At 45.9% G+C, this 26,170-nt stretch overlaps 1 protein-coding gene across 4 annotated transcripts in view; it reads right to left on the bottom strand.

Annotated features, from left to right (window-relative positions):
• Positions 1 to 26,170, bottom strand: part of GSPT1 (G1 to S phase transition 1) — a 455,031-nt gene that overhangs the window by 232,712 nt on the left and 196,149 nt on the right. For all 4 annotated transcript variants that reach the window (XM_073591175.1, XM_073591172.1, XM_073591173.1 and 1 more), the window contains one exon: positions 24,639 to 24,672. In XM_073591175.1, coding sequence (XP_073447276.1) covers positions 24,639 to 24,672 — 34 coding nt within the window. The remainder of the gene's footprint in view (positions 1 to 24,638; positions 24,673 to 26,170) is intronic.

Genomic DNA, 26,170 nt, shown 5'->3' with positions numbered 1-26,170 from the left:
TACAGCACAGCACATATATAATTTAAATTGAGAGTATAGCCTCATATAATGGAACTTAGCTAAACATAAAGTACCATCATCCAAATTAGTATAGAGAAAAAGGGGTGAGGTAGGGCAGTTGCTGAAGCTTACCATATACTTATTCCCAGCCTCAATGGTTGTGGTGGATTATCTCGGTACTAATAACATGGTTGCTATATAAAAATTATTACATATAAAAAAAATGACATACACAATACATTAAAAAACAATTGAGAAAATTTCCAAAAAACAAATACTCAAGAGTTCCCCCAAGAAGTATCTGTTGATGAAGTTTCTCAGAGATTGGCTTTTCCTCTACTAGTTTTGCGGTACATTCACTGCTTCTTTAGGAGGAATAATCTATAAGACAAATACTTTAGTAAAGCACTAAATACTTTAGTAAAGTCAAATGCATTACACTAAATGACTGTATACAAACATAATTCAGCAAGCTGTGTAAATAAAGGAAAACAAACGAGTTGCTCACCTGGTGGAGCAATTGCCATGTGTGAAACCACGAGGCCTGAAAAAGGTTTCCCCCCGTGGCGGACAAGGGGAATGTGTGAGGGTAAAATTCTAAGAAAAAATAATAATAATGAGAAATCTAGCGGCTGGTAGCTCCCCAGTCAGAAAGGACAAGGACGGGGGGAGACGGAGGGAAAGGGGAAGGGTAAGAGGGAAGAGAGAAAAGGAAAGGAGGGAAGGAAAGAAAAGAGGGAGGAGACAAAAAAGGGAGGAGACAAAAACAGGGATAAAAGGGGACAAGGGGATATAAGGAGCAGGAAAAGGGAGAAGGGAAGGGGAAACAAAGGGTGGGGGTTTGGGAAAAGAGGAAGGTGAGAGAGAGAATAGGGGGAAAAAGAAAGGGGAGGAGATGGAAAAAAGGGGGGGGGGGCAGGGAGAAGGGTGGAGAGAGAAGGTGTCAATTATAGAAATATTTCAAAACTCCAGGGGAAAGAGAAAGGGTAATCCTGATGATTTGGGTAGTCAGTCAGGTAGCAGGAACCCCGAGAGCTAACCCAGTCATATACTATGGCTAGAAGCTTTCTGGGGACCTGCAAACAGGATAGGACATCCAGTGGTATCCAGATATAGCCACCCTAGACTTTTGTCCTAGATGGTTATCCAGCCAAAAACCAAGACGAGATCTGCGGGATAGAGATGTGAGCATTACATATGTATAAGGGTAGAAGCCAGAAAGTCTTGGCATAAGAAGCAATACACAGGATAAGGGAGGAAAAGTTGCCGGAATATGAGTACACCCATAGTAGTTGTCAGAGCGAGAGCGCGGGCGGAAGAGAGAGCGAGAGCGCGGGCGGAAGAGAGAGCGAGAGCGCGGGCGGAAGAGAGAGCGAGAGCGCGGGCGGAAGAGAGAGCGAGAGCGCGGGCGGAAGAGAGAGCGAGAGCGCGGGCGGAAGAGAGAGCGAGAGCGCGGGCGGAAGAGAGAGCGAGAGCGCGGGCGGAAGAGAGAGCGAGAGCGCGGGCGGAAGAGAGAGCGAGAGCGCGGGCGGAAGAGAGAGCGAGAGCGCGGGCGGAAGAGAGAGCGAGAGCGCGGGCGGAAGAGAGAGCGAGAGCGCGGGCGGAAGAGAGAGCGAGAGCGCGGGCGGAAGAGAGAGCGAGAGCGCGGGCGGAAGAGAGAGCGAGAGCGCGGGCGGAAGAGAGAGCGAGAGCGCGGGCGGAAGAGAGAGCGAGAGCGCGGGCGGAAGAGAGAGCGAGAGCGCGGGCGGAAGAGAGAGCGAGAGCGCGGGCGGAAGAGAGAGCGAGAGCGCGGGCGGAAGAGAGAGCGAGAGCGCGGGCGGAAGAGAGAGCGAGAGCGCGGGCGGAAGAGAGAGCGAGAGCGCGGGCGGAAGAGAGAGCGAGAGCGCGGGCGGAAGAGAGAGCGAGAGCGCGGGCGGAAGAGAGAGCGAGAGCGCGGGCGGAAGAGAGAGCGAGAGCGCGGGCGGAAGAGAGAGCGAGAGCGCGGGCGGAAGAGAGAGCGAGAGCGCGGGCGGAAGAGAGAGCGAGAGCGCGGGCGGAAGAGAGAGCGAGAGCGCGGGCGGAAGAGAGAGCGAGAGCGCGGGCGGAAGAGAGAGCGAGAGCGCGGGCGGAAGAGAGAGCGAGAGCGCGGGCGGAAGAGAGAGCGAGAGCGCGGGCGGAAGAGAGAGCGAGAGCGCGGGCGGAAGAGAGAGCGAGAGCGCGGGCGGAAGAGAGAGCGAGAGCGCGGGCGGAAGAGAGAGCGAGAGCGCGGGCGGAAGAGAGAGCGAGAGCGCGGGCGGAAGAGAGAGCGAGAGCGCGGGCGGAAGAGAGAGCGAGAGCGCGGGCGGAAGAGAGAGCGAGAGCGCGGGCGGAAGAGAGAGCGAGAGCGCGGGCGGAAGAGAGAGCGAGAGCGCGGGCGGAAGAGAGAGCGAGAGCGCGGGCGGAAGAGAGAGCGAGAGCGCGGGCGGAAGAGAGAGCGAGAGCGCGGGCGGAAGAGAGAGCGAGAGCGCGGAAGAGAGCGAGAGCGCGGAAGAGAGAGAGCGAGAGCGCGGAAGAGAGAGAGCGAGAGCGCGGAAGAGAGAGAGCGAGCGCGGAAGAGAGAGAGCGAGCGCGGAAGAGAGAGAGCGAGCGCGGAAGAGAGAGAGCGAGCGCGGAAGAGAGAGAGCGAGCGCGGAAGAGAGAGAGAGAGAGCGGAAGAGAGAGAGAGAGAGCGGAAGAGAGAGAGAGAGCGGAAGAGAGAGAGAGAGAGCGGAAGAGAGAGAGAGAGAGCGGAAGAGAGAGAGAGAGCGGAAGAGAGAGAGAGAGCGGAAGAGAGAGAGCGGAAGAGAGAGAGCGCGGAAGAGAGAGCGCGGAAGAGAGAGCGCGGAAGAGAGAGCGCGGAAGAGAGAGCGCGGAAGAGAGAGCGCGGAAGAGAGAGCGCGGAAGAGAGAGCGCGGAAGAGAGAGCGCAGAAGAGAGAGCGCGCAGAAGAGAGAGAGCGCGGAAGAGAGAGAGCGCAGAAGAGAGAGAGCGCAGAAGAGAGAGAGAGAGCGGAAGAGAGAGAGAGAGCGCGGAAGAGAGAGAGAGAGAGCGCGGAAGAGAGAGCGCGGAAGAGAGAGAGAGCGTGGAAGAGAGAGCGCAGAAGAGAGAGAGAGCGCAGAAGAGAGAGAGAGCGCAGAAGAGAGAGAGCGCAGAAGAGAGAGAGAGCGCAGAAGAGAGAGAGAGCGCAGAAGAGAGAGAGCGCAGAAGAGAGAGAGCGCAGAAGAGAGAGAGAGAGCGGAAGAGAGAGAGAGAGCGCGGAAGAGAGAGAGAGAGAGCGCGGGAGAGAGAGAGAGCGGGAGAGAGCGAGAGCGGGAGAGAGCGAGAGAGCGGGAGAGAGCGAGAGAGCGGGAGAGAGCGAGAGAGCGGGAGAGAGCGAGAGAGCGGGAGAGAGCGAGAGAGCGGGAGAGAGCGAGAGAGCGGGGGAGAGAGCGAGAGAGCGGAAGAGAGAGAGAGCGCGGAAGAGAGAGAGAGAGCGCGGAAGAGAGAGAGAGAGCGCGGAAGAGAGAGAGAGAGCGCGGAAGAGAGAGAGCGCGGAAGAGAGAGAGCGCGGAAGAGAGAGAGCGCGGAAGAGAGAGAGCGCGCGGAAGAGAGAGAGCGCGCGGAAGAGAGAGAGCGCGCGGAAGAGAGAGAGCGCGCGGAAGAGAGAGAGCGCGCGGAAGAGAGAGAGCGCGCGGAAGAGAGAGAGCGCGCGGAAGAGAGAGAGCGCGCGGAAGAGAGAGAGCGCGCGGAAGAGAGAGAGCGCGCGGAAGAGAGAGAGCGCGCGGAAGAGAGAGAGCGCGCGGAAGAGAGAGAGCGCGCGGAAGAGAGAGAGCGCGCGGAAGAGAGAGAGCGCGCGGAAGAGAGAGAGCGCGCAGAAGAGAGCGAGCGCAGAAGAGAGCGAGCGCAGAAGAGAGCGAGCGCAGAAGAGAGCGAGCGCGGAAGAGAGAGAGCGAGCGCGGAAGAGAGAGAGAGAGCGCGGAAGAGAGAGAGAGAGCGCGGAAGAGAGAGAGAGAGCGCGGAAGAGAGAGAGAGAGCGCGGAAGAGAGAGAGAGCGCGGGAGAGAGAGAGAGCGCGGGAGAGAGAGAGAGCGGGAGAGAGAGAGAGCGAGAGAGAGAGAGCGAGAGAGAGAGAGCGCGGGAGAGAGAGAGAGCGCGGGAGAGAGAGAGAGCGCGGGAGAGAGAGAGAGCGCGGGAGAGAGAGAGAGCGCGGGAGAGAGAGAGCGCGGGAGAGAGAGAGCGCGGGAGAGAGAGAGAGCGCGGGAGAGAGAGAGAGCGCGGGAGAGAGAGAGAGCGCGGGAGAGAGAGAGAGCGCGGGAGAGAGAGAGAGCGCGGGAGAGAGAGAGAGCGCGGGAGAGAGAGAGAGCGCGGGAGAGAGAGAGAGCGCGGGAGAGAGAGAGAGAGCGCGGGAGAGAGAGAGAGAGCGCGGGAGAGAGAGAGAGAGCGCGGGAGAGAGAGCGCGGGAGAGAGAGAGCGCGGGAGAGAGAGAGCGCGGGAGAGAGAGCGCGGGAGAGAGAGAGCGCGGGAGAGAGAGAGCGCGGGAGAGAGAGAGCGCGGGAGAGAGAGAGCGAGCGCGGAAGAGAGAGATCGCTGGGAAGCGGCATGCGGCCGGCTCCCTCTCATCGTCAGCTGTGGCAAGGCTGATCTCCATCCTCGTGGCCAGCGCCATCTTGGCTGGGTCTAGGGTAGAGGCCGCAGGCTGCGCCGGTACAAGGAACTGATTCGTGCTGGTGAAGGGACCCAAGCGGTGACAGTCTGTCTTCCTTTTCATGTACGGAAGCTATAGTCAGAGGAAATTTGGGATAATGCTGTTCTGTGAGGCTGCAGGACAGCCGCGGCCCCCGGAGTTAAGGGGAGAGATGTCTTCGCGCTTTCATGCCAAGGCCACGCTGGTAGGTTTATTTTAACAGGGAGAAACAGAACAAAAATACCCAGAAAAACGCATTTCAAAAAAAGTTTAATTTATTTGCATTTAAAGTGTAAGCAAACCCTCCTATCGTTTTCAGCCAAGGAAGCTACCATCTTTGCCTCTGTTTAATCTACAACTGCCATGATGCTGCACATGTGATCAGCTTAGACACCAGCCATTGGATGGCTTGAAAGTTGGGTTGAGAGCACAACCAATGGCAGTGATACATTTCCGGCAGGTGCCGGAAACGAAACTGTTTTATAGATGGGTTTACTTCCGCTTTAAATGAGTCAAGTATTTGATGCTCTATCAGCAAGATTTCTGGCTCCCAGGTGTCTTCTATACAGGTAATGAGCTGAGATTAGGAGGAGCATTCAAGGCAGCAGGGACCATAGTCAAAGAAAACAATTGGTAACTCTGCGCCATAAAGGACTGAAATCCTGCAGCGCCCACCAAGTCCCCCTGCTCAAGAAAGCAAATGTACAGGCCCGTCTGAAGATTGCTAATGAACATCTGAATGATTCAGAGAAGAACTAGTTGAAAGTGTTGTGGTCAGATGACACCAAAATTTAGCTCTTTGGCATCAACTCAACTTGCAGTGTTTGGAGGAGGAATGCTGCCTATGACACCAAGAACACCATCCCCACCGTCAAACAGAGGTGGAAACATGCTTTGGGGGTCTTTTTCTGCTAAGGGGACAGCACAACTTCACTGCATCAAAGGGACAATGGACGGGCCATGTACCGTCAAATCTTGGGTGATAACCTCCTTTACTCAGCCAGGGCATTGAAAATGGGTCGTAAATGGGCATTCCAGCATAACAATGACCCAAAACACACGGCCAACACAAGGTGTGGCATAAGAAGAAGCACATTAAAGTCCTGGAGTGGCCTAGCCAGTCTTCAGACCTTAATCTCACAGAAAATGTGTGGAGGGAGCTGAAGGTTCGAGTTACCAAACATCAGCCTCAAAACCTTAATGACTTGGAGAGGATGGCATGGAGTGGGACAAAATCCCTCCTGAGATGTGTGCAAACCTGATGGCCAACTATAAGAAACATCTGACCTCTGATTGCCAACAAGGGTTTTGCCACCAAGTACCAAGTCATGTTTTGCAAAGAGTTCACATGCTTATTTCACTAATTAAAATGCAAAACAATTTATAACTTTTTTGAAATGCGTTTTTCTGGTTTCCTTTGTTATTCTGTCTTATTGTTAAAATAAACCTAACATTAAAATTAAAGCTGGCTCATTTGTCAGTGGGCAAACAAAATCAGCAGGGGATCAAATACTTTTTTCCTCATTGTATATACATATACAGTATATACACACACTAACTATATACATATACACAACGTATCTCACAAAAGTGAATACAGCCCTCACATGTCTGTCTTTGGGAAATAGACATATGCGTGCTACCAGTATTGCTGCAGAGGTTGAAAGGGGGGGGGGGGGGGGGGGGGTCAGCCTGTCAGTGCTTAGACCATACGCCACACACTGCATCAAATTGGTCTGCATGACTGTCGTCCCAGAAGGAAGCCTCTTCTAAAGATGATGCACAAGAAAGTCCGCTGAAGACAAGCAGACTAAGGACATGGATTACTGGAACCATTCCTGTGGTCTGATGAGACCAAGATAAACTTATTTGGTTCAGATGGTGTCAAGCGTGTGTGACAGCAACCAGGCAAAGAGTACAAAGACAAGTGTGTCTTGCCTACAGTCAAGCATGGTGGTGGGAGTGTCATGGTCTGGGGCTACATCAGTGCTTCCAGCACTGGGGAGCTACAGTTCATTGAGGGAACTATGAATGCCAACATGTACTGCGACATACTGAAGCAGAACATGATCCCCTCCCATCGGAGACTGGGCCGCAGGGCAGTATTCCACCATGATAATGACCCCTAACACACCTCCAAGACGACCACTTGCTAAAGAAGCTGAGGGTAGAGGTGATGGCCTGGCCAAGCATATCTCCAGACCTAAACCCTATTGAGCATCTGTGGGGCATCCTCAAACGGAAGGTGGAGGAGCACAAGGTCTCTAACATCCACCACCTCCGTGATGTCGTCATGGAGGAGTGGAAGAGGACTCCAGTGGCAACCTGTGAAGTTCTGGTGAACTCCATGCCCAAGAGGGTTAAGGCAGTGCTGTAAAATAATGGTGGCCACACAAAATATTGACACTTTGGTCCAATTTGGACATTTTCACTTAGGGGTGTACTCACTTTTGTTGCCAGCAGTTTAGACATTAATGGCTGTGTGTTGAGTTATTTTAAGGGGACAGCAAATTTACACTGTTATACAAGCTGTACACTCACTAACTTTACATTGTAGCAAAGTGTAATTTCTTCAGTGTTGTCACAAGAAAAGATAAAACAAAATATTTACAAAAATGTGAGGGGTGTACTCACTTGTGAGATAGTGTGTGAGAGTGTGTGTGTGAGGGGTGTACTCACTTGTGAGATAGTGTGAGAGAGAGAGTGTGTGTGTGTGTGTGTGTGTGTGTGTGAGAGAGAGAGTGTGTGTGTGTGAGAGAGAGAGTGTGTGTGTGTGAGAGAGAGAGTGTGGGTGTGAGAGAGAGAGTGTGGGTGTGAGAGAGAGAGTGTGGGTGTGAGAGAGAGAGTGTGGGTGTGAGAGAGAGAGTGTGGGTGTGAGAGAGAGAGTGTGGGTGTGAGAGAGAGAGTGTGGGTGTGAGAGAGAGAGTGTGGGTGTGAGAGAGAGAGTGTGGGTGTGAGAGAGAGAGTGTGGGTGTGAGAGAGAGAGTGTGGGTGTGAGAGAGAGAGTGTGGGTGTGAGAGAGAGAGTGTGGGTGTGAGAGAGAGAGTGTGGGTGTGAGAGTGAGAGTGTGGGTGTGAGAGTGAGAGTGTGAGAGTGAGTGTGTGAGAGTGAGTGTGTGAGAGTGAGTGTGTGAGAGAGAGTGTGTGAGAGAGAGTGTGTGAGAGAGAGTGTGTGAGAGAGAGTGTGAGAGAGAGTGTATGAGAGAGAGTGTGTGAGAGAGAGTGTGTGAGAGTGAGTGTGTGAGTGTGTGTGAGTGAGTGTGAGTGTGAGTGTGAGTGTGTGAGTGAGTGAGAGAGAGTGTATATAAAATATCCAAATATCCTGCCTTGTAAAAAAAAAAAAAAAAAAAAAAAAAAAAAAAAGAAAGGCTGGTGCCATGGAAGTCAGATAAAATATTATTTAATTATAGCAAGTGAAGTTAAAAAAAAAAAAATCTAACTTTTCGGCCATCAGGCCTTAATCGTGTCTAATAGGTGACACAAAACAGCTTAAATAGTGTAGACTAAATCACATGGTTAACCCCAAGGGTCACTTGACCCAAAAAAGGGGTGGCGGCAAATATTGAAACATACAAAAAAAAAGCACTATAAGCACACAATTGTACATCAGTGTATATAAGAAAACATGCATCACAAAAATAAAAAAGGACAGCATCAAATATACTTTAAAAGTATACTGGAAAAGTATATACCTCCAGATTGGCCTTATAACAAGGACTGTCATTGTTATTTGTATGACCTAGTCACTTACTGAATTATTTCTGTTGACTATTTATGTATACTTTTTTGTTTTTCGCATAATTAAACACTTGATATATTACCATCTTTTATGTTGGAGTTGGGATTGTCTGTTTCTATTTAAAATTTCTCTTTCGTATGTGTTAGATGGTCAGCCTGACTTACTTTTTAAAGTTTGTCATTTGTGTGAAACCACAAGACATCTTAATTCATCTATTCAATATTGGTTTTATGCACTGGTTTTGGGTTTGTTCATTATTTTTATTATATGTGTTCTAGAACCTCTGGTGGGCGTTTTACAATTACACTTTGGGATTAAGCAGTGCAGCACTGATTCTATATTACTTTATTTCTTAGTGTGGGAATATTTTTTTTTTTTTTTTTTTTTTTTTTTTTTAGATAGCAGCAGCCGCACTGGCAATTTATCTTCTCATTACAAAGAGTATAGAGAGCGCGGCTAAAAAAAAAAAATAAAAATGAATATGGGTATACAAACCAAAATGCTTAAATATGAAGCAAAAACGAAATACAGTTGTGCTCATAAGTTTACATACCCTGGCAGAATTTAAGATTTCTTGGCCATTTTTCACGAATATGAATAACACAAAAACCATTTCTTTCACTCATGGTTCATGTTTGGCTGAAGCCATTTATTATCAAATCAGCTGTGTTTACTGACTCTTTAATTTGTGATAACAGAAACAACCAAAATGACCCTGATCAAAAGTTTACATACACTGGTGATCTTGGCCTGATAATATGCACACAAGTTGACACAAAGGGGTTTGACTGGCTATTAAAAAGGTAACCATACTCCCTGATTTACCCTCTTACACCCAGGCCTGGGAATTAGAGCTACATCATCCCATACCCCCTTCGGAATGGCTGAAATGCTTTGCCTTAACCCATAAACTTTCTTTAGCCACTAACCAAGAGACAGGTTATAAGGTGACTACTAGATGGTATAGGTGCCATTCGGTCATACATCATTTTAATCGTTCCATACCCGAGACTTGTTGATGCTGTGGTTCCTCCAAGGGTACCATGAACCACATTTGGTGGTAATGCCCCCCTATCAGATCCTTCTGGCAACACATCTTTGATCTTTACTGTAAGTTGATGGCGACCTCCATACAACCCACCCCTGAAACAGCTCTGTCAATACCTCCCGGATCATTCAAATCTATCCTAAAAGACATCCTTTGACATTTCTGGCACAGGAAACCAACAGACTATCAGTTCTCGCTGACCTGGACCTCGTGGTCTGTATTCCGCTACTCGTCTGACTATATCACATGGGCTTTGGGTGACCTCATGAACACCTCATTGGGGCCATGACGGAGTTTATAAAAATAATTTCTTTGTATCCCCTACTATTCTATTCTCTGTGCTCTTGTCCTACCTGCCTTTTTCCTGACTCTTCACGCTTTATCGCTGTCATAAAATAAAAGTATCAAATTTGCTCCTCAACATAGTGCTCCCTACAACATTTTCCTCAACTGTTAAATTCTTTTCTGCAGGTTATCTGTTATTCATGTTTACTGTATTAATCTGCCTAGTTTTTACCCTAAACGTTATCTTAACTGATGGCTGGTGCATTTTGTCTTTCGATGGATATTATTGTCCTATTTGCGTAACTAATTTGCATAACTAATTTGCTTATGTAAGAATATCATCCCACGATATATCTTTTACTGTATTGATATGCGGTTTATCATAATTAGCATGATCCAATAAAATTTAGATTGAACAAAAAAGGTAACCATCTTCACCTCTGATCTGTTTGCTTGTAATTAGTGTGCGTGTAAAAGGTCAATGATTTTCTGAACTCCTGACAGAGCCTTGCATCTCTCATCCAGTGCTGCACTGACATTTCTGAGTCATGAGGAAAGAAAAAGAATTTTCAAAAGGATCTGCAGGAAAAGGTAGTTGAACTGTATAAAACAGGAAAGGGATATAAAAAGATATCCAAGGCATTTAGAATGTGAACCAGTAGTGTTCAAACTTTAATCAAGAAGTGGAAAATGAGGGGTTCTGTTGAAACCAATCCACGGTCAGATAGACAAACTAAAATTTCAGCCACAGCTGCCAGGAAAATTGTTCGGGATGCAAAGAAAAACCCACAAATAACTTCAGGTGAAATACAGGACTCTCTGAAAACATGTGGAGTGGATGTTTCATGATGCACAATAAGGAGGCACTTGAAGAAAGAATGGCTGCATGGTCGAGTCGCCAAAAGAAAGCCATTACAATGCAAATGCCACTAAGTATCCAGCTTATAATATGCCACACAGCACAGAGACAAGCCTCAGACCTTCTGGCACAAAGTCATTTGGAATGAGGAGACCAAAATTGAGCTTTTTGGCCACAACCATAAACGTTACATTTGGCTAGGAGTCAACAAGGCCTATGATGAAAGGTACGGAGGTGGATCGTTGATGTTTTGGGGATGTGTGAGCTACAAAAAGGCACAGGAAATTTGGTCAAAATTGTTGGCAAAATGAAAAACAGTATGTTATCAAAAAAAATACTGGAGGAACATTTGCATTCATCAGCCAGGAAGCTGCGCATGGGACATACTTGGACATTACAACATGACCATGATCCAAATCAACCTGTCATTGGCTACAGCAGAATAAAGTGAAGGTTCTGGAGTAGCCATCTCAGTCTCCTGACCTCAATATCATTGAGCCACTCTGGAGAAATTTCAAACATGCAGTTCATGCAAGGCAGCCCAAGAAATTACAACTGGAGACTTTTTGCCAAGCCTTACCATCTGAGAAGATACAGAGCCTCATCCACAAATACCACAGAAGACTTTAAGCTGTCATTGATGTTCAAGGGGGCAAAACACGGTATTAAGAACTGGGGTATGTAAACTTTTGATCAAGGTCATTTGGGTATATTCTGTTGTCATGATTTATAAAAAGTAAATACAGTTGATACATGGCTTCAGCCAAACACTAACCATGAGTGAAAGAAAAGTTTGTGTTATTCATCTCTGAAAAATGGCCAAGAAATCAGGGTATGTAAACTTATGAGCACAAAAATATATATATATTTTTTTATTTATTTTTTGTTTATGTCATACTTTCCTGTAGAATCCTTCTTTGAGTACATCAAGGGACACAGACAGGCTAATATTCATTACCTGCTGGGTTATACTTCATTATCAGGTGAATGGACACTGATAGACCAAAGGTCTTCAGACAGGAAGTGGTCCCCTATATAACCCCTCCCATACAGGAATCACTTTAGTTTTGTAGCAAGTACTGAAACCTCAAAAAAAGAGGTGTCCCATGATGTACTCAAAGAAAAGTATTTTACAGGCAAGTATGACGTAAAAATCCCATTTACTTTTTCATACATCATGGGACATAGACGGGCTAATATTCATTACCTGCTGGGACATCCCAGAGCAATAGCCTTGCGGGGAGGGAGACACCCCGCCAAACAATAGCCATCAGAACTTATACGGCAGCCCACAGTACACTGTGGCCGAAGGCTGAATCCTCGGCTGCTCGAACATCCACTTGATAACATTTTGTGAACATATGCACTGAGGACCAGGTAGCTGCCTTACAAATCCCAGCCACAGAAACCTGATGGCAAAAAGCCCAGGAGGTTCCTACACCCCTGGTAGAATGAATGAGTTCTCACCCTAAAGGGAGGAGCTTTATGTTTCAGACCATAGGCCTGAATGATCAATTGATGGACCCAATTGGCAATGGAAGCTGCCTGCCCCTTCTTGGGTCCTTTTGGTAAAACAAAAAAAGTCTGATGCTCGGATCTCCGCAGATCTAGACAAATAAACCTTGACTGCCCGGACAACGTCCAAAGAATGCAGTTATCACTCTTCTGCCGAACGAGGCTGAGAGGAAAAAAGGCAAAATAATGTCCTGATTTTAATAAAAGGCAGACACCACTTTTGGCAAAAAGGATGGAACAGGTCGTAGCACAACTCTGTCGTGGTGAAGGATCAAGTACGGTTCTCGGCATGAAAGGTCCGCCAACTCTGACACCCTTCTACCCGAGGTGATAGCCATCAGGAAGGCTAGCTTGCGTGACAGCAAGTCTAATGGAATTTCCTCAACAGGTTCAAATGGTTATTTCTGTAACACAGACAGCACCAAGTTCAAGTCCCAAAGACACATAGGTGACCTAATGGGGGAAGTGAGTAGCCCCTGCATAAAGTTTTCGGACCAGTGAATGGGAGGCTAAAGGCCTTTGGAAGAATACTGATGGGGCTGAAACTTGACCTCTGATTGTACTCAAAGCCAATTTGATTTCCACAGCTGACTGTAGAAAAGAGAATTCTCCCAATCACATATTACCGAGGATGCCATTTTCTGGCTTCACACCAGGCAATATAAGTCTTCCAGACCTTATGATAAATCTTCCTAGTGACAGCTTTTCTAGCATTCACTAGAGTAGACACATGGGTCTCGAGATGCCACGGTCCTTTAACACCCTGGCTTCAATAGCCATGCCTTCAAATTTAGAGACTGTAAATTGGGGTGGAATATAGGACCTTGAGACAGTAGATCGGGGCGATGTGGAAGCATCCATGGCCCGTCTATCATCAGTCTCACAATCTCCGGGAACCAGGGCCTTCTGGGCCAGGCTGGTGCCACCAGAATGACTGGAACTCCTCTCCAAATACTGCGCAACAAATGTGGAAGGAGAGGGATCGTAGGGAAAGCATAAACCAGGGAGTACTGGCCCCATTGAACTATCAGAGCATCTGCTCCAATTGCCAGAGGATGTCTTGTTCGAGACACAAACTGCTGTAGCTTGTTGTTGAACCTGGATCTGCTGGTGGCTGAGATAATCTGCCTTCCAGTTCTCTACTCCTATGGACTGCCGATTTTATTGGTACATGTCCCTCTGCCCAGGCTAGTATGTAGTTCACCTTCAGAGATGAACGACTTCTAGTACCACCTTGGTGGTTTATATAGGCCACTGCCGTGGCATTGTTGGATAGAACCCTGATGGGACATACTGCCCGTAATTCTTGGACGTTGATGGGCAGGGTCTGCTCTGTCCCTGACCATTTCCCTTGAGCTTTGAGCCCATCTAGGGTCGCTCCCCAGCCAGAGAGAGACTGGCATCTGTTAGTACTCTCCAAGTTACCAGGAGAAAGGATTTTCCCTTTCGCAGGTTCTGAGCCTGCAACCACCAGTTTAGGCTTAAGCATGCCTGGGGAGATGAGCACATTGGGTAATACAGCGCTTTTCTTCCTCTGTTCCAAGCCAACAAGATGTCTTGCTGTAAATGCCTGGAATGGAATTGGGCATAGGGCACTGCCTCGGAGGATACCATCCTCCCTAGAAGGCTCATACAGAGCCGAATGGAGGGTCGTCTGGTGCCCCTTACTAGATGCATCTGATCCTTCAGGGCACAGATCTTTACGGGTGGCAAGAATACTCTTGCTTGGACCTGGTTTAGAAATAGACCTAAATATTTTAGGCTTTGAGCTGGTCTCAAGGCTGACTTATCGGTGTTTACGATCGAGCCTAAGCTTTTCAAATACCTTACTGTGTAAATTATACTCCGTTCTAGAGCCTGTACTAAGTGGTCTCTGAACAGGAAGTCATCCAGATACCCGAGCACCAGGATCCCTTGGGCCCTTAAACGACCCAGTACTGGTGCTAGGACCTTTGTGAACACCCAGGGAGCTGTAGCAAGCACGAAGGGTAGAGCCACAAACTGAAAATGACGTTCCTCTACTGCAAAAACTAGGAACCTCTGATGAGGCTGAAAGATAGGTAGGTGTAGGTACGCGTCCTTTATATCAATGGAGGCTAAAAAGTCTCCCCTTTGGAGTGAGGTTATTACTACTGAGCAGACAGACTCCATCCAAAAGGACTCTATCAAAAGATACTTGTTCAGGGATCTCGGGTCCAAAATGGGCCTCGAGTCCCCGTTTGGTTTCTGAACCGTAAAAAGGTTTGAGCAAAGCCCTGTGCCCCTTTGGGTTACTGGAACTTCTACAATCACGGCCTGATGCATTAGATGTAGTGCCTGAAGCAATACGTTTTTTTTGGAGGATCTGAGGGAACGCTGGATCTTAGAAACCTCTGAGGGGGGCATCCCTCGTAACTCCAGCTTGTAACCGCATAATAATTGGTGACCCACTTGTCCTGAATTGTTGTTTTCCAAATGTCTGCAAAGTGCAGCAGCCTTCCCACCACCCGATGGTGTGGAAGCGCCCCCTAAAAAGGAGGGCTTGATGCTGGGTTTGGAAGAATTTTGGACCCAGGGCTTTTTCTGGCCCTGGCCTTGCGGCTTACCCCTGTCCCTAGCGTCCTGTTGGCAGCAGAACCGCCCTGAAGTTAAGACATTTGAGGAAGCAGTCCCTGGGTTTTTAAACGAGGGACGTTTGGTGCTTTTCTTCACAGGAAGTAGAGAACTCTTCCCTCTGGAAATCTTTTGGATATATTTGTCCAAGTGATCACTGAATAAACGTTCCCCAGGAAACGGGAAACCAGCCAATAACTTTTTACAAGGAAGCTCGGCTGACCAGTTCTTAAGCCATAATAGTCTGCGCAAATGTACAGACAAGAGAGCCAGACGAGAAACCTGCTGTACTGAATCCTTTAAAGTATCAACAGAAAAACACAGGGCTCGAGAAATATCTGTCTTACTTTCAGGCAGATCATCCTCCTGGCTAGGCCTATCAGGCCGTTTGACCTGATCCTTTACGGACTGGCAAATACCAACTGCTGCAACAGCTGGCTGAATAGCTGAACTGGCCAAGGAAAAGGAAGCTTTTCATAATTCCAATTTCTTGTCAACAGGTTCTTTCAAGCCCTGTGCGTTATCTACCGGACAAGTTAAGTTCTTGTTTAAGGAAGAGACTGCTGTGTCTACGGCTGCCATGCTCCATTTTTTTTTAACAAACTTTTCATCCATAGGATATAAAAAGGGAAAACCTTTAGGAGCATGTTCCCAATCCACATACACCGTCTGTTCCAAAAGGGGGTGTAGCGGGAAAGTCTGTGCAACCTGAAAAGGTCTCAGAGATCCCACAGAGGACCAGGGGGGATCAGTCACCTCTGTAAGAGGCAACTTAAAGGCAGAATGAACCATTTCGGTCAGAGTCTGGATCAAAAACCTCTGCGACAGAGGCAGACATCGATTGGATATCCTCTTGTCCAGATTGCTCGGAAGCAGACTCGTCTGCCGGGCACCCCACCAAATCCTGAGCTTTAAGCTCTTCCCCCATCCTCAACCCATTCCTGTTCCAAACGAGGAGACTCCAGGGAGGGAGATCGGTCACGCTTCCTGCCACGCTGCGGGATGGAGGCAAACATGCCGGCAATCCCGTGCTTTAACCCGGCTAGGGCTGAAGACAATTCATCCTTAGTGATAAAGGGTGAAGCAGCAACGTTGACTGTAGGCACAATACCAGATAGGCGTAGTGGCTCAGAGTGCCCGGGAGCCTCTGGTCTTTCAGGGGATACAACACTAGGGTTACGACTAGGTTCATCAGGAACTACTGATGACGTAGGTGTGCCCTTCCCTGTGGTGTTAGTCCCACTCCTCTTTTTGGAAGACATTCAATGCCTGCAAACAAAGAGTACTTGGGTGTAATAAAAAACCTCAGAAGGGAGACCCTTTAATAGGGCTCACCAAGCCCCTATGCAACAATCCTGTTAAAAAGCAGCTTTAGCCTGCCAAGCAACACCTGGTGACTCACGTGACCCGGGTAAGGAAAAAAGAACCACTGCAAGTGTTTGTTTCAGAGCCTGCTCTGTGTCCCACAGCTGCCTTCTCGAAGCACCACATGCTTGGGTGTGCGCCGGAACATTCCATGCCTGTGTGCGCACGCATATGCGTGGTCCCGGCGAATAGGGGTGACTGTATTCGCTTATGACACAAATTTGTGCGTCCAGATAAAGGCTATGGCGCATGTGCGGGCGAAGCCGCATGCACCATGGCTGCCAAACTGCTGAGCCTAGCGGCACTCTTGCGAACACACGTGCGCCATGGCGAACCAAGGCGAAATGGCGCACCATCATGTGCCATCATACAAGTAAAAAACAGCCAGACATAAGCAAAAAAAGGTACACTTTGCAAACACCCACAGCTAGCCCAGAACTCCCCCATATGGTCACCACACACAGGTGTCCAACCTTTAGCTAGCTTGACTGATTGTTACAATCACTGGGACACCACCACAATAAAAAGGTGTTTCACTTAACCATCCAGGCGCAGGGTCACTTAGAAACTAAAAGCCCAATCTTAACCCTTCACAGCGGGTTCCTGTCACTAGGACCTTCAAGGACTGTGTACCCTTTCATGTTTAGGGTCCACTACCTTCGACCTGAACAGCACCCTGCAGGAAATGCCTTAGCGCTGTAGTGTCCAGGATTTCCACCCCGCAGGATCCAACGCCCAGAGGCGACGTTACAGGCAAAACCTTGCAGGATCTTTTTTTTTATTATCAAATTTTTATTTAATTTTCCATTATATACATTAATTCATACTTCAAGTCTACAATATTCGAGTTTATCCAAATAAATATGTTTTATCTTTATCTTTAACGATTCTTCCCCTTCAGACAATCAAAAAAAAAAAAAAAAAAAAAGGAAGAAGCCCCAACCCCCAATAACTCATTTAAACAATTCCTTCCCCTTTACTTATTTCTCCCACCCCTACACCAGTAGTGCTCCCTCCCCCTCTCGTCTCATCTCTTCCTCTAGATATAGTATTTCCATTGTGCTTCATACTCCCCTTCCAAATCAACAAAATTTAAAAGACATTCCATCCTTGAAGAGAAAAAAAAAAGCACGTGAAAAAATGCAAATAAGGGGGAAGAGGAAGAGAGAAAAAAAAAATTCAACAAAATTTATATATATAGATATATATATATATATATATATATATATATATATATATATATATATATATATATATATATATATATATATATATATATATATATATATATATATATATATATATATATATCTATCTATCTATCCCCCCCCCCCCGGACACCCGCAATCGAACCCAGAGACCACACAGCTCTTTATATCATTACTCTATCTAATCTCTTTCAAGCAGCGCACCCATCCTGCCCATATTTCAGTGTTTTTATCTTTCCTGTCTTTTACTGCATGGACCCATCTTTCGGCCTCCATTATTAAGTTAACCTCTTTCTTCCAGTCTACCAAGGTTGGACTTCTAGTTTGTTTCCATAGCCTAGGTATTAATGATTTGGCAGCATTTAGCAAGTGTGGAATAACACTATTCTTATAAGCTCTAACAGACATTGAAGTTCCATGAAACAAAAAATTCCAGGGCGTCACCTCTATTGGTCCGGGGGATAAATTTTCAACCCAAGGAGCGATTGCTTCCCAGAACATCTTAATCTTAGGGCAAGACCACCATAGGTGGAGAAAGGTGCCTTTCTGTCCGCACCCTCTCCAACATCTGGCATCTGCCGTCGGGAACATCTTTGCTATCTTAACTGGGGTGCAATACCACCTAGTCAAAAATGTATATGACATTTCTTGGATCTGTGAGCTTATAGACAAAGTGCATCAGGTTAATGAGTTTCTTAATTTGTACTGTGGTAAGATTTTGGCCCAATTCTCCTTCCCATTCCCTAATAAAATATGGAACCGTTTGGTTTTGTGTCGCGAGAACCAATCTATATATCTATGACAAATGTCTTTCAATGGGTATATTTACACACATGTATTCGAAAGCAGTAAGAGTACTCGCTGGTCTCGTCCAGGGTTTCAATCCCTTGAAAAAGCACCCCAATTGGTGGTATCTCCACTCCTCCATAGGTACCCTCCCCATTTTCAATGTCAAATCTCACAGGGGGGTTAATGTTCTATAAGGGGCAAATTTGCCACATGTCGTGTCCCCATCCCTCCCCCAAGCTCCAAAAAAATCCCACCTCCTCCACTGGAGGAAACCATGGGTACCCCTCCAATAGGGTCAGAGGGGATATCCGAGGGGCATAGTCCCTTGATTGATTTAATTTATCCCAAATCAAAAAAGTGTGCTCTTTGTTAATGGTGACGTCCATTTTGAAAGACCCCTGGCTTCCTGCCGGCCATTATCTGCTCTAAGGGGACCCATATTTTCTTTAAAGAGTCGTGGCTCCAGTTCAGGATCCGCACTAAAGACATTGCTCTATAATATAAAGCTACATCTGGTAGTCCCATTCCTCCTTCCAATTTGCCTCTACACAAAATATCATATGCCAATCTGGGATGTTTATCGCTCCATACAAATGTTATGAAGGCCTTTCGTAAGGTTTTAAAAAAAACTTTGTGGGAGTGTAATTGGCACTGTGTGTAAAAGATAAAATTATTTTGGGTAATACACTCATCTTTATGGCGCTGACCCTTCCAAACCACGTTAATAACCAGCCCCTCCATTTCTGCAGGTCCCCCATTACCCCCTTCATTAAGGGACCATAGTTTAAACCATACAGCAGTTTAGGATCTGCTGTGATGTATTCCTAAATATGCCAATGAGTTTTTGTTCCAAATAAAAGGGATAAGAATTTTGCAAAATCGTTTTCATCCCAAAGGGGACATGACTAGGTAACAGACTTTTCAAAATTTATTTTGAAGTTGGATAAATCTCCAAACTTAGAAACCTCTGCCATCAAAGCCGGCAGTGATGTCTGTGGTGATGAAAGATAGAATAAGTCGTCGGCATATGCCGAGACTTTGTATTCAACTGATCCAATCCGTACCCCCTGAATCTCAATATTTTCCCTCACTTTGCAAAGGAATGGTTCTAATATCATAGCGAACAACAACTGGGATAATGGACACCCCTGTCTTGTGCCATTACCTATTTGGATATAATCTGACAGTGTGCCATTTACTTTAACTCTCACTCTCGGTGTCGCATATAATGCTGCAACCAAGCCCATCATGCGTTCCCCCAGACCCATCCGCCTTCGTACCTCCATCATGAATCTCCAGTTCACCCTGTCAAACGCCTTTTCGGCATCCATTGACAATATCACTCTTGGGGCCTTGTCAGGGCCGTGTTGCATCCAATGGAGGGTGTGTAATGCCCGAATGGTGTTATCTCTGGCCTCACGACCCTTCATAAAGCCCGTCTGATCAGAGTGAACTAGCTTCAATATGATCCTGTAACCGAAGAGCCAGAATTTTTGCTAAAACCTTAGTGTCTGAGTTTAACAAGGAGATGGGTCTGTAATTCACGCACTGCTGGGTATCTTTCCCTGGTTCAGGAAGTATCGTTATGTATGCCAACAAGGCCTCTGGAGGTAATGGATTAGAAGCATTAATTGAATTAAAGTAGCTACATAGCGGGCCTCCTAATCTGGTAATACATTTCTTATAGTATGAATTGGTGAACCCATCTGGTCCTGGGCTTTTACCTTTTGGCAGACTTAATATTACTTTGTTTATTTAATAGAGATTGGTCTATCTATTTCTTCAATTACCGTGGGCAGCAGCGAGGGCAGGGCTGAGTCTTCTATATACTCTTGAATTTCTAATTTACGCTGTTCCTTCGTCGCACTCGGCGAAACAGCATGAATATTATATAAAGCCTTATAAAATTTGTGAAATTCTAGCGCAATGGCTTGAGATTCCACTATCTTTTTATTGTGGACTATTGGACTATGAACATGCCTGGATTCTTGCTGTTTTTTAAGCTGTCTAGCAAGCAGCCGACCACATTTATTGCCCTGCTCATAAAACTAATGCACATAGTATCTGCGCTTATTTTTAGCTTTACGGTCTAAGCATTGTGCTAAGTTATGTCTCAAATGCTCCAATTGTTGGGAATCTGCTGGGTCCAAGTGTCTTATGTTTGATCTCTAATTAATTTCTTTCAATAAATCTAATATTTCTTTTTGTTTCTCTTTTTGATCTGAGACCCGTGTGCTATCAAGTTCCCCCCTGATCACTGATTTGTGAGCTTCCCACACAGCCTTCTCAGACACTTTTCCAGGCATATTTGTTTCAAAATATATTTTTATCTTACAAGATAATGCCTCCACCACTTTATTATCGTCCAGTAAAGATTCATTCAACCGCCAGGTTCTTTCTAGGTGGCCTGCAGAAATCGGAAGGAAAGTCACGGAAATCGGGGCATGGTCTGAAATCGTTATTGGCTCTATAGTAAAAGAGCGGGTCCTTTCAAGATAGAACTGGTCTACCAAAAAAAGATCTAAGCGAGAATAAGTATCGTGTATTTTGGAATAACTATAATCCCTTTTCCCATAATGTGTTACACGCTATCCATCCACCAAGTGGAAAGAACGTAAGAGCTGTTTTAGCGCTTTAAAGGATATGGGGGTTTTGCCCGTTGACTTATCTATCTTTGAATCTAGGGTAAAGTTAAAATCCCCCCCCCACCCCCCCCCCCCCCCCCCAGAATCAAAAGGCCCTCCCTAAATTTCTCCAACAGCTTCAGAGTCTTTACAAGGAAATTGACCATTCCGGTATTTGGCGCATATATTGAAGCAAATGTATAGCAGAAGCCGTGTAGTCTTCCCTTTACAAACAGAAAGCGACCCTCTGGGTCTATTTGTGAGGCTATTACATCCATTGGACATGTCTTTCTAAAGGTTATTGTTACCCCCCTAGCTCTCGCAATCGGGGATGGTGCATGAAACCACTGGTTAAACAAGTGCATGGGCATGTTCGGAATGGAATCCTTCACAAAGTGCATTTCCTGCAAGAAAACCACGTCACCCCCAAGGTGGCGTAGTTCTTGCCAGAGACGACACCTTTTTTGTGGTGAACATAGACCTCTCATGTCATATATCACCTTTATTGGGGCTGCCATAACCGATAATGCTACTGCCCAATATATTCATCCACTAGCTGTTGTGTCTCTTCACTCCCACCTCGCAGGATCTTGAGTCTTCTTTGCGAGGCTCAGGTACCATTTATCTAAGCATAAAAGCCTGTGTCAAATGGACATGATCGGTCAATCCCTTGATTCATTTTTGGAACTAGTGACCTGGAGCTCAGAGAGCTCAAATAAACTGTGCCAACCACCTTGCAGACACTGGTAAAAAACTGAAGTGCTTCCTGTATGGGAGGGGTTATATAGGGGATTACTTCCTGTCTGAAGGCCTTTGGTCTACCAGTGTACATTCACCTGATGATGAAGTATAACCCAGCAGGTAATGAATATTAGCCTGACTCTGTGTCCCATGATGTATGAAAAAAAAAAAATAGATAGATATATCCATCTATCTATCTCCCGGATTTATCGGCGTATAACACGCACCTTAACTTTGAGGGAAGTTTCAGGAAAAACCTTAAAAATTTAAAGTAAGTCAGTGCCCATCAATGCAGCCTCATCACTGCCCATCAATGCAGCCTGTTTAGTGTCCATCTGTAGACTCGTTTTTGCCAATCATTGCAGCCTCGCCAGTGCTGGATTACACAGATCCGCGATCTCCTGTGTATCCGGTGCTCAGTCACTCACAGTTCCCACCTCATATGATGCACAGAACAGTGGTCCAATGCCAGGCCAGGAGGGCGGAACCGTGTGTGAGTGAGCACCAGATACATAGGAGATCGCGGCTGAGTGTAATCCAGCGGCATCCATCCCCTCCTTCCACTCCAAGGCAGCAGGAATCTGCGAATAACACCCACACACAATTTCCCCCTGATTTTCAGGGGGAAAAGGTGCATGTTATACGCTGATAAATACGGTATATCTATATACACATACACATAATTTCAAGTACAAATTCACATCCTATCTATGGTTAACACCAAGAGGGATGTGGGTCTGATCTGAAAATCAAGTAGACCTCACACTCTAATAATCTACAGTATCTATCCCCACCACGTGTTGCCGGCAACACTCGCTCAACACCATTAAAGCTGAAAGAACTCATATTGCCTTTATGCACATCCCTAAAGTGTTTGGATATGGTGGAGATGTTTTTAGCATTTTAATTTATACCATCACAATAATGTTCTGCTATGCGTGAACGAAGTAGACAAATCGTACAACCAACGCACTGCATTGGCTTAGGAAAACTACATGAACTGTACCACAATTGATATATTTCTGTATTTTGAACTCTTCCTTCGGTTGGCAGAAACAAAACTCTTGGACAGTATGCATGCGGCAAGGTCTTGAGTCCACATGTATAAGAAACCGGATAGGATAGCCAAATTCTTTTCTTTTTATCAAAAGACACAAGGCTGGGAGATAAAAGGGACCAAACTGTAGGTATGCAATGGTTGGAGAAACGAACACCATTGGATAAAACATGTAAGGTTTTATCAGAATACAGATTAAGGAGGTTCCGCTTTATGTTAGTAAATTTGATGATATTCAAATGACTATCACGTGACAAAAGTGACAGGCTGTTTGGAACTCGTCTCCCCTCAAATTTCTGGGTTTGGATCCAACAGTATGAGTGTTGGATAATTAATTTGGTGGAGTGGGAATTATGGTGTGGGGTAGCTTTTCAGGGGTTGGGCTTGGCCCCTTCGTTCCAGTGAAGGGAACTCTTAAGGAGTCAGCATACCAAGACATTTTGGACAATTTCATGCTCCCAACTTCGTGAGAACAATTTAGGGATGGCCCCTTCCTGTTTCAACATGACTGCGCACCAGTGCAAAAAGCTTTATAAAGACCTGGATGAGAGAATTTGGGGTGGAGGAACTTGACTGGCCTCCAGAGAGTCCTGAGCTTAACCCGATAGAACACCTTTGGGATTAATTAGAGCAGAAATTGAGTCAGGCCTTCTCGTCTACATCAGTGCCTGACCTCACAAACGCGCTTCTGGAAGAATGGTCAAACTTTCCCATTGACACACTCCTAAACCTTGTGAAGAGCCTTCCCAGAAGAGCTGATGTTGTTATAGCTGCAAAGGGTGGGCCAACTCAATATTGAACCCTACGGACTAAGGCTGGGATGCCATTAAAAGTTTATGTGCGTGTAAAGGCAGGCAACCCAATACTTTTGTCAATATAGTATGTACATTCACACACACTAATGTTCCATCTTGCATCTAGATTTTTAACTAAATGGGTTGGTTTACAAGGGCTCAGATATATGTTAAAATACAGCAATGGGCTTTTAGAAGTTTAATTAGCCAAAGCCCAGCCAATTTTGTCCTGGATAATTTACAAGGCATGACACAGTTGTGTGTAACCTGTTCCTGACCGGCGCACGCTGATGTACGTCGGCAGAATGGCACGGCTGGGCAAATGGGCGTACCCGTACGTCCCATTAAATTTGCCGCCGTGCCGGGAGCTCCGTGAGTCGGGTTGCGGGTCCCACGGACCCCATCACTGCGGGGATACCTGCGATCGCCTCATGGAGAAGAGAACGAACGGGGAGATGCTAATGTAAACAAGCATCTCCCTGTTCTGCCTAGTGACAGTGTCACTGATCTCTGCTCCCTGTGATCGGGAGCAGAGATCAGTGATGTGTCACACGTAGCCACCACCCCCACCCCCCCCAGTTAGAAACACTCCCCAGGACATACTTAACCCCTACAATGCCCCCTAGTGGTTAACTCCTTCACTGCCAGTGTCATTTAAACAGGAATCAGTGCATTTGTATAGCACTGATTGCTGTATAAATGACAATGGTCCCAAAAATGTGTCAAAAATGTCTGATGTGTCCGCCATGTCGCAGTCACGATAAAAAAATAAATAAAAATAAAAATCGCTGCCATTACTAGTAAAATAAATAAATAAATAAAAATGCCATAAAATTATCCCCTATTTTGTAAACGCTATAACTTTTGCGCAACCCAATCAAGCGCTTATTGCAATTTTTTTTTTTTTTTTTTTTTTACCAAAAATATGTAGAATACATATCCGCCTAAACTGAGGGGAAAAAAAAAAAATTTTAGATATTTTTTGGGGATATTTATTATAGCAAAAAGTAAAAAATAATGCGCTTCTTTCAAAATTGTCGCATTTTTTTGTTTATAGCGCAAAAAATAAAAACCGCTGAGGCGATCAAACACCACCAAAAGAAAGCTCTATTTGTGGGGAAAAAAAGGACATCAATTTTGTTTGGGAGCCACGTCGCACGACCACGCAATTGTCAGTTAAAGCGACGCAGTGCCGAATCGCAAAAAGTGCTCTTGTCAGGAAGGGGGTAAATTCTTCCGGGGCTGAAGTGGTTAAGCTAAGTGTGCTACTGGATAAATTGGATTCCTCCAATGAACAAATATGCAACCAAAACCTTTTATTAATAATGATCACAAATCTCTTCTGAAAAGGTCTTGTCTACTTACATAATTTGTCCGCCGATGGTTGATTTTCCAGCATCTAAAAAAAATAAATAAAAATGCAGCAATTAAAAAAAAGGCATGTTTCAGCAAACACCATCACAAATCTCAAAGAAACAACCCTTAAATGGGGTTTCAAAAAAAGAGAAATAGAGAGGACAGGGATGACTGATCTTTTCATTGGATACTTTAATTACATGCAGCTGTGGCAAATGTATGGTAAGGGCCCTTTCACACTGGGGCGGTTTGCAGGCGCTATTGCGCTAATAATAGCGCCTGCAAACCGACCTGAAACAGCCGCTGTAAGCCCTGAGGGCTTTCACACTGGAGCGGTGCGCTAACAGGACGGGAAAAAAAGTCCTGCTAGCAGCATCTTTGGAGCAGTGAAGGCGTGGAGCATATACCGCTCCTTCACTGCTCCTGCCCATTGAAATCAATGGGACAGTGCAGCTATACCGCCGGCAAAGCAGAGGCGCTTTCCAGTGGTTTTTAACCCTTTCTCGGCCGCTAGCGGGGGGTAAAACCACCCCACTAGCGGCCGAATACCGACGGTAAAGCGCCGCTTACAATAGCGGCGCTTTACCGCCGACGCCGCCCCAGTGTGAAAGGGCCCTAAATCTGGTGGTGTAGCTCAATTTTATATATCATACAGAGGTTCTGAGTATAGCAGCTAATTGCAAAAAAACAGTGGTCCAGCTGATCTTTTTCCATTCTTACACTTGCAGTATATCTAAAGCGAGTTTTTAGTGCTTTGAAAAGAGTAACAGAAATCCCTGTTGGTTTTTATTGCCGTGTGTACCTATATGGGGATATTACTCTAGTTTCCCAGTGACAGTAGTGACCTGGACAACTAAAAAAAAAAAAAAAAAAAAAAAAAAAAAAAAAAATCCCCTCAATTTAAGCTCTCACCACAATAGAAAGGCATCTGGGGAGATCTATGTGATCTATGTGTAAGCTGACCGTCAGCGTGGGTTGGAAACAAAAAAAAAAAAAAAAAAACACACTAGCAGTGTGTAATAAGCTTAAAGTAGTAAAGTGAGTGGTTGTAAAGTCAGAAGGTTTTTTTTTTTAATCTTAATGCATTCTATGCATTAACCACCACTAATTACTCCTCTGAATGGATTGGTTACTTATAGGTAGTCTAGGATACACCGCCTCATATCTAATAAATGAAATTTTTTTTCTTTATCGTTTAACCACTTGCTTACCGGGCACTTAAACCCCCCTCCTATCCAGACCAATTTTCAGCTTTCAGCGCTGTCGCACTTTGAATGACAATTGCGCGGTCATGCAACACTGTACCCAAATGAAATTTTTATCATTTTTTCCCCACAAATAGAGCTTTCTTTTGGTGGCATTTGATCACCTCTGCGGTTTTTATTTTTTGTTAAAAAAATTAAAAAAGACCGAATTTAAAAAAAAAAAAAATTATTTTTTTTATATTTTGTTATAAAATTTTTTAAAAGGGTAATTTTTCTCCTTCATTGATGTACGCTGATGAGGCGGCACCAATGGGCACTGATAGGTGGCAGTGATGG

This window comes from Aquarana catesbeiana, linkage group LG06 (assembly GCF_042186555.1).
Source record: "Aquarana catesbeiana isolate 2022-GZ linkage group LG06, ASM4218655v1, whole genome shotgun sequence".
NCBI classification, from domain to species: domain Eukaryota; kingdom Metazoa; phylum Chordata; class Amphibia; order Anura; family Ranidae; genus Aquarana; species Aquarana catesbeiana.
The sequence above is the reverse complement of the archived record's forward strand: the minus strand, read 5'-3'. Positions and strand labels throughout refer to the sequence as shown.